The sequence below is a fragment of the Rhinopithecus roxellana genome, chromosome 9 (genome assembly GCF_007565055.1).
Source record: "Rhinopithecus roxellana isolate Shanxi Qingling chromosome 9, ASM756505v1, whole genome shotgun sequence".
Lineage (NCBI taxonomy): Eukaryota > Metazoa > Chordata > Mammalia > Primates > Cercopithecidae > Rhinopithecus > Rhinopithecus roxellana.
The window spans coordinates 62,590,011-62,611,057 of NC_044557.1; the positions used below are offsets into that span (position 1 = coordinate 62,590,011).

The 21,047-nt window shown below is 35.5% G+C and overlaps 1 protein-coding gene across 1 annotated transcript in view; it reads right to left on the reverse strand.

The window, feature by feature from the left end:
- STK3 (serine/threonine kinase 3) overlaps positions 1-21,047 on the reverse strand; it is a 352,058-nt gene that overhangs the window by 251,886 nt on the left and 79,125 nt on the right. The window contains exon 4 of the mRNA XM_010385616.2: positions 20,279-20,393. Coding sequence (XP_010383918.1) covers positions 20,279-20,393 — 115 coding nt within the window. The remainder of the gene's footprint in view (positions 1-20,278; positions 20,394-21,047) is intronic.

A 21,047-nucleotide genomic window follows, 5' to 3' on the forward strand; every position in this document is an offset into this window, starting at 1 on the left:
GGAAAAGCGTTAGATCCATTCTCAAATCACAGCTAACACTTCCTTCAGTGGTATCTGTTAAGAATCCCTTAAAACAAACAAACAAAAATCTGTGGAACCATTGACTGGAACACGAAAAATTTTATCAACAGAGTACTTCATTTGTGGATTTAATTAAGTTATCCTCAATACATTACAGATTTAATTTCATTTGGGTCACTATACAAATGGTGCGATGTCATTTTTAAATCCCTTGAATCACATTTTATAGTCCATTTTGTTGTATTTTTTTAAAGAAGGGTGGTAGAGAGATAATAAACTATGAATGAAATACTCAGCAATCAGGGATGAAAATAAGACATTTATAGCTGAGCTAATACATTAAAAGACGGAAGTCTACATCTGGTTTCAATTGGTATGAATTCACTGGCAAATTTAAGAAGAATTTCATTGTACAAAAACAAAAAGATGGTTTTGATAGGCTTTAGTCCTCTGGTTACTTTTGTTTCTATAGTCACATGATTAGTATAATAATATGATACATTTAATATGTCACTGTGTATATGGTTTTGATAAAAATACACCCACCAACTTGTCTCAAGGGCACATGCACAAATGGTTTTCAAATACATATACTGCCTTAATGTTTTTAGATCAGTAAAATTCAAGTGAGGTTTTAATTTCACACAAAATTAAGAATTTTAATTTTCTAATAAGTCTTTCACAATCTTAGCTAAACTCCACCTTTTGGACATAATTATTTATGCACATAAAATGATGCATTAATTTTACATTTAATACCTATTAGATAGTAAGGATACAAAAAATTAGACATATGTCCCCCTTTCAAATGCCATAAACAGATAAGCATAGATACTTCATTTAAGTTTTACTTTCATAGGAACTTGTATAAGGTCTTAAAAACTGATCAAAACTCACCAATGTAATCCTTACACAGTCTTTTAAGGCCTGGATCAAACTTTGCCTCTTTCAAGAAATCACCCTATATTCCTCAAGTCAGGATTAATCTATCCAGTGTTAACAATGGTGATAACAATAACAGCTTGCATTTATTGAGTTCTTACTATGTCAACCACTCTACAGGTTTCATTTCATTTAACACCCAAACAGAACTGTAGCAGGTAGGCACTAACAAGAATTTGCTAAAAGTCTGTTACATGATCCCTGTCTTCATGACACTCAGAATTTTGTGGGAAAGGAATAGGAACAATTAATTACAATACCAAGCGATGCCTGCAACAACAGGATTAGCAATAGGAGCACTCCAGGACAGCAGTTCTTAAAGCTGATTATGCATCAGAACCAGTACACTTAAAATCCAAACCATCTAATACAACATTTAAGGCCCTGAATACCGTTCCTGCCAGCCTCAACCATTTACCTTACCATTCTACCACTCAGGAAAGACTTCATAGAGATGACTTTTGAGCTGAATCTAAAAGAGTGAACAAAGTTTATCAGGTGACCAAAGAGGGAAGGATACATACGGCATGTGCAAAGGCACTGAGCATAAAAATACATAAAGTGCATTACCAGTGAATAGTTCTTTGTGTTTGAACATAATGTGTATGGGAAAATAGTGCAAAATGGGAAGTCAGATTAGGGCCAAATTGTTTATACACCTACATATTTTTAAGGGGAAAGATGACATGATCATATCTGAACTTTTAGGAAGAAAACTCTGACAGCAGGCTCTCAGACAGAGACTAAAAGGAGGAAAACAGAAGTGGAGAATTTAATAATAAAATAATTTGTAAAAATAATAGGAGGAGGAGTAACAGGTCTATAACCTTGCTTAGAATCCTAAGAGAGACTGGTATGGTGGAATTAATAGTGAACACCTTAAGTAAAATTATTCATAAGATGAAGAAGAGAGCATGCAGAGAAGCCAAAAGGTGCCAAAAGCAAAATCCATCTTTCCTACTTCAGGAAGGTCTTAATGACTATCTAGAGTCTTTTCCCACAACTGAAAGTGCCTTAGCACTAAAGAATCATATGCTTAGTTAGCATCCTCTCAGTTTTCCCAAAAAATTGTTACAAAAAATGAACATGTCCTTTGACTCAGTAATTCCATTTCATGTAACGCATCCAATGATCACAACACAAATACGCCAATACATATGTACGAAAGTTCCTGCAGCTTTGACTGCAGCAACAAAACACTAAAAAGTTAGAAGTCACTTTCATCCAGGAGACTGAAATAAATACCTTCTGTTACACACACATAAGACCTATATGTACTGGTATGGGAAGGTATCTAAGGTATCCCAGAAGTTGAAAATGAAAAATGGTAAGGTATAAAACATCACATATGGTATTAATCCCTTGGGTAAAACAACATATACATATATAGGTGGTGAAAGAATCCACAAGAAATTAACTGACATAACCTCAAGGAAGTAAAATTGAAGGGCAGATGTAAAGACATTAACTTCCTCTTTTGTACCCTTTTGTATTATTTGAAATTTTTACAATGTGCTCATGTTTTTTTCTCTATAATTTATATAATTAAAAGGAATGGAGCAGTTAAAAGTACACTCTAGTTAAAAGTGCAGATAATTATGCAATGCAATTTTAGAAGATCTCCATATAAAACCGTTAAAATTAGAAATCTGCCATCCAAGGAACTAACTTTCCATTTCCTAGAAAATTAACTTACATATATTTCTTTATTTCCTAAGATTAAACAAAAGTAAGATAAGACACAATGATCTTTTAATATGTTTTTCTAATGCTGAAGAATATCCACTATTTCAACAAACATCATACAATTCTTAAATCACCTGTGATTTAAAACTAAATATCACTTTTTAAAGTTTTTACCTTAACAGTAAAAAGTGGCAATTTACATTTGTATAGAACTTTACAGGTTACAGAGTCCTCTGACACTTAGCATGTTTTTTTTCCCCACAAGAAAACACTGATGTAGGTAAAGCAAGTAATCTGATATTAGATCAATTTCAGGATTATGAAACCGAAGCTGAGAGGAGTTACCCAATGTACCCAGGGTCACAGAACTAATAAGTAACAATCCAAGCACTGAAGTTTGGTCTTCCTGCTCCACATCCAAAGGTCTTTCCACTAAACCACATCACTCTAAATAACCAGTTACAGTGTGCTATGGGGTCAGGCTTCTGACAGGGAAGAAGGGCTCACTGCAGATCTGGCAATGACAGGCAGTCTGCCTGCAGAGGAATGTACAATATAAAAATAAAGTATATGAAGGTGGGCCTGACTGATGAAAGGGAAATAGAACTGGGAGAAAAGCCAAGAAGAATAGCAACAAAGGTGAAAACTGGGCAACTTACCAACAAGAGAAGCCAAGGAAATACTTCTGTAAACTTAATTTACTTAGTTAAGGTAGAAGGGATAGTCTATGTAGGGGACTATATTATAATGTGGAAAAATGATAAAGTGTTTATAATTCAATCAAAAGATTTAGAAAAGATGTAATGGAGCGTGACGTGTATGCTGTATTTAATCAGAGATTACAATGTGGCAGCACATGATTGCTATGAAAATTTTAATGGTCTAATCCCACAATGCATATTCTGTTAATGCGGTGGCTTGGAACTGTAAGAGGCAAGTGTGAAGTACACTCAGAACTCATTCTCACTCCATGAGACACCCCAAATAAGGAGCAAAAAGTATCACTTTCTACACAAAAGAACTCATTCTCCTAAGATTCTAGTACAGCACTGATCATTAGTACCCACTCAGAGTGAGAAAATCCTTGTAAGAAGGGGCCAGGGACACCAGAAATAACATCAGGCTCAAGCCATCCTGGATTAAAGGGAACCATGGGTCTTTCCACTGCGTACTTTTCAGGAAAATCCTTATAGCAAACATTTACTTCTGACCTAGCAGGAACAGGCTCCTTGAGAAACATCAACCTTACTGTCCCTTACTGTGACAGAAGGAAAAAAGAGATGGGGACCCAAAAGCTTTGACTCAATGTCACTAGATATATCTTCCACAGTTTAAGATTCATTTTGTGAGCTATTTTAGAGTTTTTAAATTATTGTCTTTTATTCCTGGTGTGTTTTGTTTTTCAGTTTAGTAAATATATAGAAATATCTATTATTTTTTCCCAGTCTAGCACTCATTTGGCCTTCTCCTGCTAAACATATTCTGATTTCCCTTTAGGAAATCACTACTTCTCCATTCTCAGACCACGTATTTCTAGTAGTCAAGTCTACCCTAGCTCTGGATTGAACACATGACGTAGGTCTAAGTCCACTGCTAAATCACACTGTAATGGCCACAATGATTTGCTCAGAGAAGGGCACATGACCCACGCAGAGGCACAAGATTATCACTCTTTTCTGCTGGATTCTATATAGAAAGATATAACCCAGGGAACTGCTGGCAGACATCTCGTAACTGAGGGAAGAGTTTGTGTGAACGAGGCCAACGAAGAGGTATCAGAACAAAAACATGAATTCAAGTAATTCCTTTCACCCTGAATCAAGCCACGCACAAACTAACTTTGCAATGAGCGAGGGGTATGTGAACAAATAAATTCCCTCTTTGGCTTAAGCTGACTTAGGCTGAGTTTTCTATAACTTATAACCAAAAGTTGAAACTGATGCAGTAAACTTGAAGTAAATACCAAACAGGAGAAGTTCCTGGAAAAGAGGTTTGTATAAAGCACAAACCACTGACTAACTCCAGAAATGCTAGAGGTTATTTCAGATGTGTAACAGCATTAGATGTCTGATCTATTTTCTATTTTCTGGCCCCCCCAAAAAGGGATACAATAATTGGCAGCAAGAAAAGTAGAATAAACATATCTTTTAAAAGGAACATGCACAGTCATTTTTTTAAAGTCTCTTGCTGCCTTTGTTTTCCTACTACCACCTTCCTTAGCTAATAAATGTTTGTCATTGTATTCATTTGCATTTGGATTTCTCATTTTACAGAACTCTCAGATGTTTCAGTTTCCATTCATTTTTATGACATACATGTTATCAACTCACACAATAGTTACCAAAACCCCTTACAGAAAAATCAATGGTTTCAAGAAACTTGGTGAATATGTAGCAATTTCTGAAATACTTAAATCTCAAAAGTAATACTTAAGCTTACATGTAAGATTTTATCTGATCATTCACCAAGCTTCATATTCCAACTTCTTAACAACCAAAATGTCTCCCAAGCCCCTCCTTCTCTCTTAGGATAAAGAATACATACATTAAACAGGGCTCCCAGGTATCCTGGATGAGGAAAATACTCTGGGAAAAACCGCATAGCAGCTTGGTTAACTCCCCTCTACCCTCACAAATCTATTTCATTCCACACCCCAAAAACAGAGACTTGAAAATATAAAATATCCAAGGTTATAAACAATAAAAAAGTTATGGAATTTGTCCAGAAAAACACAAATCTTCTGTTCAACACAAAGTACATACATTAGGAAAAATAACTAGAATATTTTAACCATTATTATATACGAGAGGGCAGAGAGAGGTTGTCTTTCATGAAATCTGGATTGCACATGTCTGGCAAGGAAAAAAAAGATTAATAATCTATCACAAAGCCCCACAACTAGTGATTCAAAATGAAAGCTTTCACTACTTACACCATATGTAAATATATATATATATACAAGCTGCTTATAATCCCTTGATCTGCAGAGAAAGAGAACTGATACTCTACTGTGAAAATGGTCAGTGGGTACACATTTTAAAACCCTTTCCCACATGAAAAGATTCCTGAAAAAGAGATCAGAAGACAACAGAAAAGCACTCAATATATATGGAGTTGTAAATCCAGTATGAACCAGTATCTATTACACAAAGGGGGAACATGCCACAAAGTGATTAGGAAAGTCAAACATGAATTAGTCTAATAACACAAAGGCAAATATAAACCCCAAAGAGCACTTTATTGAACAGAAATCCACACGTATCAAAAAGATGTCTATTATTAACAATGATATATCAAGCTTTTAAGCTCCAAATAAATCTTAATAATCAATAATGCGAACTTGATATGCCCTTACCAAGAAAAAAAAGTTTGAAGAAGCAATTAATATCAAGGCAAAACATACACATATTTTTAAAATACAACAAACCAAATGTTTACCATAAAGGCTATTATTATACGCAAGGTATTGATTCTAAGGGCACTTGGATAAAATATGCTAGTATATTTTGAATAGCCACTGCTTGATTCTTTTATTTATTTGGTTATTTACTTATTTATTTGTTTGTTTATTGAGGTGGAGTCTCACTCTGTCACCCATGCTGGAGTGCAGTGGCAAGATCTAGGCTCACTGCAACCTCTGCCTCCTGGGTTCAAGTGAGTCTCATGCCTCAGTCTCCCAGTAGCTGGGATTACAGGCGCATGCCAACACGCCAGGCTAATTTTTGTATTTTTAGTAGAGATGGGGTTTCTCCATGTTGGCCAGGTTGGTCTCAAACTCCTGACCCCAAGAGATCTGCCCACCTCAGCCTCCCAAAGTGCTGCGATTACAGGTGTGAGTCACCTCACCCAGTCGCCACCATTTGATTCTATTAAAGAAACTAACAGTGTACCTAAAAATGTGAGGTCTGTGTTATGGAATGTATACTTTCTTCACTAACAACAATAATTCAAAGTACCAATGGTGACTACTAAGATTCTATTCTTGGTTCTACAGTTCTCTGCATTCTTCTACCCAAATACATCTGACAGATAATCATGTTCAAAACACAAAGACACTTTTATCTAACTAAGTGAGATGATAGGAGAAGGATGACAATATCAAAAGCAAATATATATAGGGCCATTTATGTGCCAGGTGTTATTCTTTAAATGCATGTAATCTTCATAACAACTCATATCTTATCCCATATATCAGATGAAGAAATTAAGTCACAGAGAAGTTTAAAAACTTGCCCAAGTTCAGAGAGGTAGTATGTAGCAGAGCTAGGATTCAAATCCTGGCAGTCTGACTCCAGATTTCATGTTCTCAGCTCAATTCTAGTCTTCAGCTATAATTCCAATCCTTTCTTTCCACATGACTACTTAACCTCTGTATGTTTCCATTTCTCATCTGGAAAATGCATCAATAATAGTTCTTACTTCACACAGTTCCCCAATCTTTATGAGGATTAAATGCCATAATATACACAATGTATTTAGAAAAGTACCTGGCACATAAAAGTAATACATATGTCTGTTGTTATTTTATCTACCAAATGTCTGTCACTGGATTTGAGAACCACTGTTCTAAAACTATAACAATGAGTGAGCATTTACCAAGCAGAATAGTCTCAATGTACCCTTTACACTGGTAACTAAAGAAAACTGGACTTTCTCAACTATTTTCATTATGAAACAAGTCTACCAGCAGCCTTCAAGAAAATATACAAATCATTTAAGAGTTGCTCTCTTCAGCCTGGAATTTCTTCTCCATTATTTAGTGTTCCCTCACACCCACCCAAAATTACAGAAATAGATCTCATCCTGATAAAGGTATATAGTGAAAATGTCTCTTATATACCAAACTGAATGTTCACATAACTTTTAAGACATAAAACCTATGTGGTATTTTAGGCCAGGTGTGGTGGCTCCATCTGTAATCCCAGCACTTTGCAAGGCTGAGGTGGATGGATCACCTGAGGTCGGGAGTTCAAGACCAACCTGGCCAACATGGTGAAACCCCATCTCCACTAAAAATATAAAAATTAGTCAGGCATGGTGGTGCATGCCTATAATCCCAGATACCTGGGAGACTGAGGCATGAGAACTGCTTGAACCTGGGAAGCGGAGGTTGCAGTAAGCCAAGATAGTGCCACTGCACTCCAGCCTGAGCAACAGGGCAAGACTCCGTCTCAGGAAAAAAAAAAAACAAAAAACACCTGTGTGGTATTTTAATGTAATTTTCATCTATGCAGCTGGATGCTGGGTACTCTTGAACCACAATACTACTCCCAGAGTTTGGCTTCAGGAAAGAGCTACAAAGTGTGAAGACTGAAAGAACTACAACCATCCTTTAACCCAGGGACTGATGCTGATTGACATTTAAATATGCTTCTATTAATAGTTTTTTGTTGTGACAACACTCTTGCACAGTCTCACTATACAATTGTGCCAAGATTTCTCGAAAGTACAGAAGGAGGAGGAAAACCACTGGATAGATCCTAGAGTACATACATATTCAACAACAGATTATCAAATTACTCTTCGAAGTAGTTGTACTAATTTAAACTCCTAACAGTATGATAGCATATAGAGTATATATAAGGCACAGGTGAATATAATAAATTTGGAAGCATTTCTACGGACAGGGTCACAGCCAAGAGCAGACAATGAAGTGATCTATCAAGTAAACCCCAGAAGGACTCCCAGCTTAGTACCATAGGGTAGGGAGAGCAAGAGTGAAAGGGAGTTCACTTTTTCATGGAAGCTGAAAAGAAGAAAATGGAACAACAGTTGGCTCCTTGTCCCCAGTCTGCTCCTACTCCCATGTACATGCAGATTACATGAATTCTGTCATTTATCCCCAGATCAAAAAAAAGGGGAAAGGGTTCCTCTCTAAAGAAATTCAGGGGACTGGGCACGGTGGCTCACGCCTGCAATCCCAGCACTTTGGGAGGCCGAGGTGGGCGGATCATGAGGTCAGGAGATGGAGACCATCCTGGCTAACACGGTGAAACCCCGTCTCTACTAAAAAAAAAAAATGAGACGGGCGTGGTGGCAGGCGCCGTAGTCCCAGCTACTTGGGAGGCTGAGGCAGGAGAATGGCGTGAACCTGGGAGGCGGAGCTTGCAGTGAGCGGAGATGGCGCCACCGCGCTCCAGCCTAGGCGACAGAGTGAGACTCCTTCTCAAAACAAAAAAAAAGAAAGAAATTCAATAAAACCTGTTGTAGGCCCTTTCCCTTAAAAGCTAGCTCCCAAACCATTCACCCTATCATGCCTGTCGGTCAAAAGGCATTGCTTATGGTGAGACCTGATCAGCCTTCCAGTCCCAAGGGCAAGACCAGAATAAATAAAACAAGGAAATCAATAACCCTAGAAGAAACAGAAATGATTCAGGAAACAGACAATAGCATTTATTTTAAAAACTTATTATTCTTAAAGCAATTTTAAAAGCTTTTCTATCCATGTCAGCATCAATATGTTATGAAAAAGGAATACGCGTAAGCGTTCTTTTAATTAAAATATAACTGCTGAAATAAAAACTTCAGTTAGAAGAGTCAGAAAACAAAGCAAAATAAAGCACCCTGCCTCCTCCAAAAGGCAAAAAGACATAAAGAGAGGAAAATCTAAGAGGAAAAACAAATTCAGGAGATTCAAGCTTTCAATAAAGAAAACAGAAATTTTCCAAAGCTAAAGACAGACAAGTGTTTATATATTAAAAGGAACTACTGAATGCCGAGCATAACTAATAAAAAGGACTCACATGTAGGCACATTCTTGTGAAATATCAGAAACATCAAGATAAAAAGAAAAGTCCAGAAATTTCCAGAGGGGGAAAAAAACTACAAATAAATAAGACTCAGACAGCCATTATCAACACTAGATGTTAGAAGATAAATGGAGGAAAGTCTCAAAGCTCTGAGAGAAAATTATTTTCACTGTAAAATTCTACTTAGGCTATCGACCAAGTATAAAAGCAAAATAAAGACATTTTCAGATACGCAAAGGCTCAAACAATAATTGACCTCTTATTCTTGTATCATGAAGAAGACAGTTTAGGAAGAATACAAAACAAAGGTAAAAACCAAGAAAACAGGAAATATCCTTTTTTTAATGGTGGCACTAACCCAAGAGTCAAGTGAAAAGAAATTCTAAGGATACAGCTATAAAGCAGACCTCAAAGCAATGAGTCCACATTAGAACAAGAAATCAGGAAGCTCCAAAGAAAATCTCAAAGAAGAATCACATACATTCCAGGAAATAAATATACTGATAATATAAAAAAATATATAATATAAATAATAAAAAATATATATAAATATACTGATAATATAAAGATATTACCAAAGCGATAAAAGATGCATACATTGCTTTTCTCAAAATAACAACAACAAAAAAAAAACTCCCGGAAACAGGAAATTATATAACAACATGATCCTAACATAGAGCCATCAACCTAAAATGTGAAAATGATTTTAAGTAATTAATTGATTAAGTGTGAGAAAAGTAAATCCATTTAGACCACATGCTGGGAACATTCTCCTTTGGGTAACCTAGGATATTTAGAGATAGAAATAAAATTTGAGCATATCATTGTTTCCTCTTCCAAGATGTTCTTTGCCCTCTCTTCTCTCCTCTCACTCATTTATTCACTCATTCTTTCAATATTTACTGAGCACCCGTGCTAGGAGCTGAAGATAAAACAGTGAACAAAAAAAAGAAAAACCCCTGCCCTTTTGAAGCTTTATTCAACAACTCCTACTCTTTCAAGAATCTGCTAATGCAGGAGTCTCCAATCCCTGGGTACTGGTCCATGGCCTGTTAGGAACTGGGCCACACAGCAGGAGGTGAGTGGCGGGTGGGTGAGCATTACTGCCTGAGCTCCACCTTCTCCTCCTGTTGGATCAGCAGCAGCATTAGATTCTCATAGGAGAACAAACCCTATTGTGAACTGCGCATGCAAGGAATCTAGGTTGTGCACTCCTTATGAGAATCTAATGCCTGATGATCTGAGCTGAACTGGTTTCATCCTGAAACTATCACCCCCAACCACAGAAAAATTGTCTTCCATGAAACCAGTCCCTGGTGCCAAAAAGGTGGAGGACCACTGTGCTAACGGATTCTCTCACCAATGAAACTTTTTCTAAATTGTTAGGCTATGTGTGTCTCCTTTTTTCCTCCTAAAGAGCTCTAACTCTTTGCAAAACAGAATTTGGCTTTTTACATACCTATTACCTCATCTAGTGTGTGAAGAATGCAAGACACCAACATTTATTAGTTATTTGTACCTCTAGTGAACAGCACTGGGCCTAAATCAATAAATGGGTTTTGAACCTTTCTACTCAACCAAAATGTAAATAAAACAGCTGTATTCATCCACTCTCACACTGCTATAAAGACCTACCTGAGACTGGGTAATTTAGAAGAAAAGAGATTTGACTGACTCACAGTTCCACAGGCTGTACAGGAAGCATGGCTGGGGAGGCCTCAGGAGACTTACAATCGTAACGGAAGGGCAAAGGGGAAGCAAGCACCGAATTCTCATGGCAGAGCGGGAGAGAGGATGAAGGGGGAAGTGCTACACACTCTGATGAGAACTCACTATCACAAGAACAGCCAGCGGGAAATCTGCACCCATGATCCAATCACCTCCCACCAGGTCCCTCCCCAAACACTGCGGATTACAATTCAACATGAGATCTGAGTGGGAACGTAGAGCTAAACCATATCAACTGCCAAGTAAAATGTAAAGCACTATGCAAATGTTACTTATTACTTAACAGATGAGGACACTGAAGTCCTTCTCAGTTAAATGATTTGCTCCGGACCATAAAACTAGTCTGTAGAAGAACCAAAACTAAGACCCATATTGCTGAAAGCCTGGGTTCATGCCATTTCTACTGTACTAGGTTGAATGAAAACAAGTAGTCAAATCAAAAAATGGGCCTAAATGGGAGAGAATTACCTTAGGCATTTTTTTAGAATGTTTTTAAGTATACAATAAACATCTAAAACATAGAATCTATTTCTTCCATATGTCAAGACATAGCTTTACAATTATGTAAAGATTGTTTCAAAAGCCTCTAATCAAAAATCTAACCTATCTTTTAAGAGCTTCAATTTCACAGAGTTATGTATTTCTACTCTGTAGTGTGTTTGAAATGCATAAATGTTTCGAGATGTTTAATGGCATTTAATATAATATAAATTGGCTTTTTAAAAACTTCCTCACGGGAAACCTTCAAAACTCATTACCACAAATATACTAAACTTTTTATTCTTTTTAAACCTGAAAACACTTGACTCCTCAAAAAAAAAAAAAAATGTGTATATTACCTTATACAACAACAACAAAAAGCTTTTTCATGAGTTACAGCAAGCCTATGGTTAAAATTATCAAGATACACATTTTTTAAATTAAGCAAAAAATTAAACATAGATACATATATAACTTCTGTAAAAATCAGAGAGCTAATGAAACATATTCTGGTATTTCACACATGCCAAGGTTACTAGTAAGCATACTTTTTATGGCTTGTCTTTGGTATATGACCATAGTTGTTCAGCAATCCACATTATTAATACTGAATAGTAGTCATGGAAATTATAACTTATCCACCAAAATATAACACTGAATAGAGAGGTAGGGTAATTTTATATTCACAGGATAAGAAGCCAAAAAATTGGCTGTTTCAGCTCAACATTTATCAAAGGCTTGTAGGTGCCAAAAGCTATTCTAGGCACTTGGAATATTTCAAGATGAATATATTAAAACTCCTGTCCTTGAGGAGTTTACTCCTCAAGGAGAAAGGCAACTGCAACTACTCTTCTCCCAAATAGTAAAAACTGACTAATTAAATGTAACTCCCAAGTATAGGATACCATGGCTGGATTATCTACAAAGAAGTTTCATCAAACTTAAAAGATAGTTTAAAATACTGTGAAAAAATCAGTTACTGAACGTGTATGATACCAGGACTTGAGCTGTGTTTGTGAGTCTGATCACAAAAATCAGAAATTTAAGTCACATACACTATATTATAGAGCCCCAAAAGGACTCAATGAATACTAACCTAATAGATTTTTACTTATAATGTAACCAGAAGAGTCAAGAGAAACTTTTATCACCCACTAGAATACAGGAGAGTTTTACCTTTTTCCTAATTCTAGTACCACTACCATTAATTACTATAATTCGTTACCAGCTCAGGTGCCAACTCTGTGATCCGGCCCATGCTGAGTAAGAATCAGCACTTAAATAGACAAAATCTCTATCCTTTACAACTCAGACTCAGTTACAATCACTGGAATATGTCTAATTAATCCGCAACTTAATTCTATGCCTTCATCTTTTCCTACATGTTTCCCAAAGAAAAAGTACAGATTAGCTTTTGAAGGTCCTTCTTTAATATCTATGCTGACAATCAGATAATTTGTTTTATGACTTTTAAAGCAACCTGTCAAGCAATAAAATGGATCCAAAAAAAAAGGCCAACAGAAACAACAAACAGCAAAGAATAGGCACAAAAAGAACATGAAACAGACAACACAAATATGAAGACAGCCTACCTAATAGTCAAAATAAACATCATCCCCACAGTAAAAAACAGCATTTATTGTGCTTTCTTTATGTAAGAGTGAATATGCAATAAAGACTCAATTAATTAATCAACGATTTACTAAACAGACAGCAAACTACCTGAGAAAATATGCAAATTTTCAAATAAGAGGTAACATTTTCAGCTGGGACTTCATGGATGCAAGTTCACTAGGCAAAGACTGGGGGTAGGGATAACACTAAAAGAAAGGCAGAGGACAAGGCAAGGGCATACATATCATCACCAAAATATGAAGCCAGTTCTTATTCTAGGAGCCAGTTCTCATTGTAACACTGAAGTGGAAAGTACCTGATAAAACAGTGACAAGGTATGAAAGTGTACAGGCAGAAAGGAGGTAACATATAAACTCTGTTTATACATCAGGGTAAAAAATTTGAACTTAAAAGTTTTGTTTAAAAGACATGTAACTTAATTGGACTTGCTCTTTCCTGTGCCTTTTATTTTCAGTTTTCAAGGAAACATTTGTTCAAAAATAAACAATAGTCAATAATTCAGAATCAAGAACGCTTTATCCCTAATAAGATTTCTCTCAAAGACAAGCACAATTCCACACACACAAAATATACATTACTTAGGTGGTCCTCCAAGACTTACTACTCTTAAAACAAATTAAGAATTTAGAATCCATTGTCAGCTCCCTAAATCATCACATAATTTTGTTTCTTCTCTATAGTAAATGAAGCTCACTATATATAAATATGTACAAATAGAATATGCAAATTATACATAGTCAGACAAGATCCAAAAGTTTCTAATAATGTAATCTAAGCTGTCCGTTACTCTGAGAAAGCTTACTATTAATATGGTTGATATATGCAGTATATACATAATCAAAGCAACTATACAGTTAAGCTCTCACATCAGAACAGGATTATGCCATCAGAGCAACATCCATATGGGTCCACTTGAGCACCAATCCAACCTTGTTCTCAACCTATATTTTATAGTGTTTATTAACAATTTAAAGATAAGCACAAAACAATAATTTCAGTGATCATGTTTTTACATCTTTTTTAGATTTATAAAGGTTAAAGTTGTCAATAAAGTTTTACATCCAGAGATCATACATGAATTCATTTAAGTGAATATAATAATAAGAAAAGTCAAGTCAAGGATTCCACCTGACATACCCAAATGACCAAGAGTAAAAAGAGATGCAAGCAAATTAGTAAACCAGTATCTGAGATACTCACTGCAACTAACAGGCCCCCAACACAAAGCATGAGTTTCAAGGACAAGTTAAAACTCCTAAAAAGAGATTAAGAGAAATAACTGGGGTACTAGGCAAGAATGATACAAAATGTCAAACAGGATTATTAACTGGATTACAAAAAAAGGTACGTGGATAGAAAAAAATAAGCAAATGACTAATTGGTAAAATCAAGGAACAGGGTCAGAGGAGTACCAATGGCAAAAGTTGCTATGGTGAATAACAAAAATATACAAGATACAGCATTCTTAGATACTACCATTAGCCTACTTGAAAACATAACAACAAAAGATCATTCATATTAGCAGTAAAAATGACAAAGCTCCTAGAAGCAAATCAAATTTAAAATGTATACGTTTTTTGTTTTTTGTTTTTTTTTTTTGGAGACGGAGTTTCACCCTGTCGCCTCGGCTGGAGTGCAGTGGTGCAATTTCGGCTCATTGCAATGTCTGCCCTGCAGGTTCAAGCGATTCTCCTGCCTCAGTCTCCCAAGTAGCTAGGATTATAGGCGCCCGCCATCAAACCCAGCTAATTTTTTTGTATTTTTAGTAGAGATGGGGTTTTGCCACGTAGGCCAGGCTAGTCTTGAACTCCCACCACCACACCCAGCTAAGTTTTTTGTATTTTTAGTAGAGACAGGGTTTTGCCATGTTGGCCAGGCTAGTCTCAAACTCCTGACCTCAGGAGATCCACCTGCCTTAGCCTCCAAAAGTGCCAGGATTACAGCCATGAGCTACCGCACCCAGCCTAACGATTTTCAAGGAGATTTAAAAATGCATTTAAATACAAAAAAGAAGAACTGAACACAAAGATATTCTATGATCATGGATTGGAAAATATCAGTTAACACAAATTATGAGTTAAACCTAATTCCAATCACAAACCCAGCAAGACTTTTTGTGGAGCTTGACAACTTATTCTAAAACTTATATGAGGCCAGGCACGGTGGCTCATGCCTGTAATCCCAACACTTCGGGTGACCGGGTGGATCCACCTCAGGTCAGGAGTTTGAGACCAGCCTGGCCAATGTGGCGAAACCCGATCTCTACTAAAAATATAAAAATTAGGTGGGTGTGACGGCAGGTGCTTATAATCCCAGCTACTAGGGAGGCTGAGGCATGAGAATCACTTGAACCTGGGAGGCGGAGGCTGCAGTTAGTCAAGATCACACCATTGCACTCCAGCCTGGGCAACAAGAACAAAACTCCGTCTCAAAAAATAAATAAATAAAACATATATGAGAGATCAAGGAAAACAAAGACAAGGGAATTGCATCCCAAATATCAAACATGCCACCATATAATTAAGAACATATTTCTGTTGCAGAAGCAGGCAAATAAATCTCTGCTAGAACAGAGACCAAATATAAAGCCAAATATATACATAACCTTAGTAGGACAGGCTTATAAGCCAGTTAAAAAGGGATAGAAAATTGTGTTAGGACAATTAGATTTCCACACAGAAAAAAAAAAAAAAAAAGAAGTGCTGTATACCCCTATCTCATATCATATACAGAAATAAACTCCAGCTAGATTAAAGACGTAGGTAAAAAACCAGCCTGTTGCAAGACAAGAGTGACACCATTTCGAAGCAAAACCACCATAATGACAGGAGTTTGGCTCCAGCAGTAAAGTCTTTAAACAACTGCCTGTAGCATAGATAACCCCTCATAAAGATGTTTATCTAACCTCTCCAGTGGTCACGAATAGCAAGAAAGTCTGAGGTGTCACCAGCTGCACATGTTTTACCAAAACAGCTTGCTATATAAAGGATATTTTGGGGAGCGTGGATGTGGGAATACACCACCTTTTGGCTACCCAAAACATTATTTCTGTAAGTCTGTAATAAATGTCTTTTTATAAGAAACTGGATTTGTCAGCAACTTTCTTCAGCCTCTCAGCTCCCTTAGCCTTTGAGGGTAGCTTTGCATATGTTTGCTCATAGCAGAACAGAACTGCTAATAACAAAACTTGTACTATTTGAAAGAGCTCCACTTCTGGTAATGATAAACTAGATAATTCAGACCACTCTCCTGCTGAAAGAACTAAAATGTCTGGACAAAATACATTTAAAAGTCTATGTTAAGGCTAATGAAGACACAAGGCTAATGAAAACAAAATATTAGAAAAAAGAAAAAGAAAGAGGTGAGCCTAGCAATAAGGGCTGCTTTTCTCCAAGAGGCATCTATTAATTACAGAACAGAGGCCAAGAGGCTAAGAAGCAGAGCAGACCTTTTGAATGACTTACAAGATGAGAAGGTCAAAAACTGGAAATCAAAACCTACCAAGAAACTGCGAAGCCCTATAATGCCAAAGGACCATATCCTAGATGTAAAGGAGGATCAACCCTCAAAAGTACAGTCATGTGTCACCTGACAACATGGATACATTCCAAAAAAGGCATTATTAGGCAATTTCATCATTGTGTGAACATCACAGAGTGTGTTTACACAAACCTAGATGGTATAGCCTACTGCTCCTAGGCTACAAACCTGTATAGCATGTTACTGTACAGAATGCTGTAGGCAGCAGTAACACAAAGGTATTTGTGTATCTAAACACATCTAAACATAGAAAAAGTACAGTAAAAACACGATACTATAATTTTATGGTACCACCATTCTATATGCAGTCCATCATTGATGGAAACATCATTATGTGGCACATAACTGTACTAAAGCCCAGATTCAAATTATCTCTAACCCTAATTGAATTAAAGTGATCCAGGATTGCTAGTTCTAGTCACCAGATAGAAACAAACAAAAACCTTAAGTAAAATACATCAATATTCAGAAGTTCAAAAAACCTCTATCACGTTTTATGCAATGTTTAGCACTCTATCAAAGATCACAAGGCATAGACAAAAACAATAAAAAACAAGAGAAACAATATAAAATAGAGACACACAGGAGATTAACATTTAAAGATTAGCAGACAGAATTAGACTATAATTAATATGTTCTAGGATATGAGCCTAAGAAACAAAGTGAGACCCTATCTCTCCAAAAAATCAAAAAAATTAGCCGGGCATGGTGGCACATGACTGTGGTTCCAGCTACTCAGGAGGTTGAAGTGGGAAGATCACTTGAGCCCAGGAGGTTGAGGCTATAGTGAGCCATGATCACACCACTGCACTAGAGCCTGAGTGACAGAGCAAGACCCTGTCTCAAAAAGAAAAACAAAAAATAAAAATAAATTATGTTCTGGAATATAAAATACAAGATTTCTGGATAATATCTTTAAAAGGCTAAAAGGAATCACTAACCTAGAATTCTTTACCCAGCAAATATACTGTTCAGAAGTGAAGTGAGGGTCAGGCATAGTTGCTCACATCAGTCATCCCAGCACTATGGGAAGCCAAGGCAGGAGAATTGCTTGAGACCAGGAGTTGAAGACCAGCCTGGGCAATACAGCCAGACCCCATCTCTACAAAACAAAATTGTTTTAATTAGCCAGGCATGATGGCATGCTCCTGAAGTCCTAGTTACTCAGGAGGCTAAGGCTAGAGGATCGCTTGAGCCCAGAAGTTCAAGGTTGCAGTGAACTGTGATCACATCACTACATTCTAGCCTGGGCAAAAGAGCGAAAACCTGTCTTAAAAAAAGGAAAAAAGAAAACATGAAGTAAAATAACAACATGTTCACCAAAAAAAAACAAAAACAAAAACAAACAAACAAAAAACCCCCAGGTATTATCATCATACCCACACACAAGAAAATACTAACAGATATTCTTCAGGCAACTGGGAAATGCAGAAAGAAATAAAGAACAATAAAAAGCATAAATATATGAGTAAATATAAACATTTACAATATAAAATAACAAGAATTCCTTGTTCTATTTCAAATGTATACAGAATTTAAAAAAACAAAGCAGATCACAAAAAAGCAACAGACCATACAAGCTCTTAAAAACACACTGCCGTATTCTTAGGAAAAGATTGTTTCATGACCATGAAAACAGTGACTAGAGTGAGTTTTACACCTGTTTAATCAAAGACGACTGTTATACTCGTCAAATTTTTGAAAGCTAGTCAATCAGTAATAGTCATGCTTCTGAAATTCAGACAATCAAGAGTATCCTTCAGTGAACAAAGGCTTACAACGTCCAGATACTTTTTAAATGGAATGTTACATATCTTTATATTATTAACCTTAACAATAATGGTACTCTTTTTGAATAATAAATAAATGAAGAAAAATGTTCTTGCACTAGAAAAGAAAGATACAAATATTTTTGAGACTTAATAGGAGCTGTCATCAAGGCAACACTCAGAAACAATATACCTACAGCTGCTAATCAATCTCTTGTGCAGCTCTGGGCTCCTTTTCATATACGGAAATTAGACTATTACCATGTCATCCCAGAACCCAGGGTACCTGTTGTGTGAGAGGAACAACCATGCTATTCCAAGTGTACGACTCCCCAACATGCTCAGTGGACTGTGTCTTATAACAAAGAATATGAACAGATAAAATCTTTTCTTTGATAACTGACAAAGAGTTTTCTGAAGATAATGATCTGATCCATACCTATCTTTAAGAACTATAGTATGCCTTCACAGTTGTAATTATTGGCAACAAGAATTAAACTTCTTGGATCAAATACTTCATATCTACTCAAAATTGTAACATTAACACTTAAAACTAAGAAAATGGAGATGTTTAAAATTTTCCATTTCACACCCTTTTACTTCATATTCCTACTTGATAACTTTAAATACCAAATGCACTGAGTTTAGCCCTGAAATGATATTAAAACTCTTCTCTAACTGGGATATAATTACTTTCCATTGAAGCATTGTTCTGCCACTCAAGAGTCATCTGATTTACATAAATGCTAGTTAAGCACCATAGAAATTCTAAAATATATCATTAGAATGTCACAGATCACTTAATCTACTCTGTCAAAACAGGGATTATTTCAATTTCTGTTTCACTTCTCTTACAAGAAATCCTATTTACTTTCTTTTCTCTAACAGGGAAAAAAAAAGTAAAATAAACTTACAGTGTACTTCCCAAATCAAACTTTAAAATGATTCTGGTTAACCACAAATTGAAGTATTTTTTCTGAATGTATTTTACTGAAACATGGCTGACAACATATAATAATGTTACTGCTACAGAATTACAAATTATTTCACTGATTACTCTTCTTATTCAAGAAAAAAAGGTCACTTTGGTCCATACAAAATTGTCCAAATAAACTAGATACACTACTAGCTTAAAGTAAACAATTTTGTAAATAGCACTTCTACTTAGAGTTAAAACATGACCATAAAAAGCTTTCATTAAGCAATACATTTCACTAAGCTAAATTTATAGAAATATGTAATACTTCTATCACTTTCACACATCCTGACAATATTTGGGAAAATAAATACAAAAATGTTTTATATTTTTTTAAATTCAGAAGTATATAATTTCTTCAAATATTACCAGCCATAAATTATAATATAGAAAATTTAAGATAATACCATGAATATTATAAACTTTAAATAAAATTCTAGCCATAATTTATGAAACTCACATTATTAAACAACACACACACATACACTGATTCCAAATGAAGAAGTACCATGATAGTTTCTCCGTGACACAACAAAAATTATTCTAATAAATAAACAATCATGTAATTCCTAAATTTGTCACAGAAAGGTATGTGAGCTGGTCCTTACACCTCCTACTAGATATCTTTACACAACTTAAAACCTTTTCTTTTTTCATGCTATTATTTTCTTTGTAACAAAATGCCAACTAGTCAGATTCTAAAATATGAATCTTTAAAAATGAGATTAGCAAAACTATTTTAAAATACTTACTGTCTTGTTTCGTAATCTAATTATGTCTGAGACAGAGCCAGCGCCACAGTACTCCATAACAATCCAGAGGTCTGTATTCTTAAAATAACTGCCATAGTACTTTACAACATATGGGCTAAAAGAAAATACATAAACAATTAAATTTAGTTAATTCCCAAAGAAATTTTTTTCTTAATCCCAATGCAAAGTATTTTCAACATTTCATAATGTTCCAATAAGTTAAATAAGTAAATGTCTATTGTACATCAAATTCTCAATATCTGGAGTTCACCAACTATGCATAATTAGACTTTAATTTATGGATGAAATTTAACAGGATTACAAACCAGAAGAGGACCAAATGTTTTGAGTGATTCTGAAGAAAATAAGACTTCATTTTGGCAAAGAAATTACTACTTAACATGAGGAACAAATGAAAATTTTTCCCTTTAACTAAAGCATTTTAAATATAAGTCTTCTAAAGGATTTTGCATTCAGTCAAATATTAATCAACTCTAAAATAATCTATATTGCAATGAGGCCAAAAGAGTTATTTTAAATTTTCTTTCATTCTGGCTTTTGAAAATTCTAGAGAAAAAAATTATAACTGTTTCTGCTTAAATTTATAGAATTAAAATATTAGCAATTTAATTTCTAAACTGTGGTCTTAAGTCTTCCAGAGCAGAATAAACTATGTTTATAGCCAAGCTGTCTTCAGGAAGATTTAGAAAGGGACAAATGACCATCAGCAATAATGTATATCATGGATAAACTACATATACTGATGTAT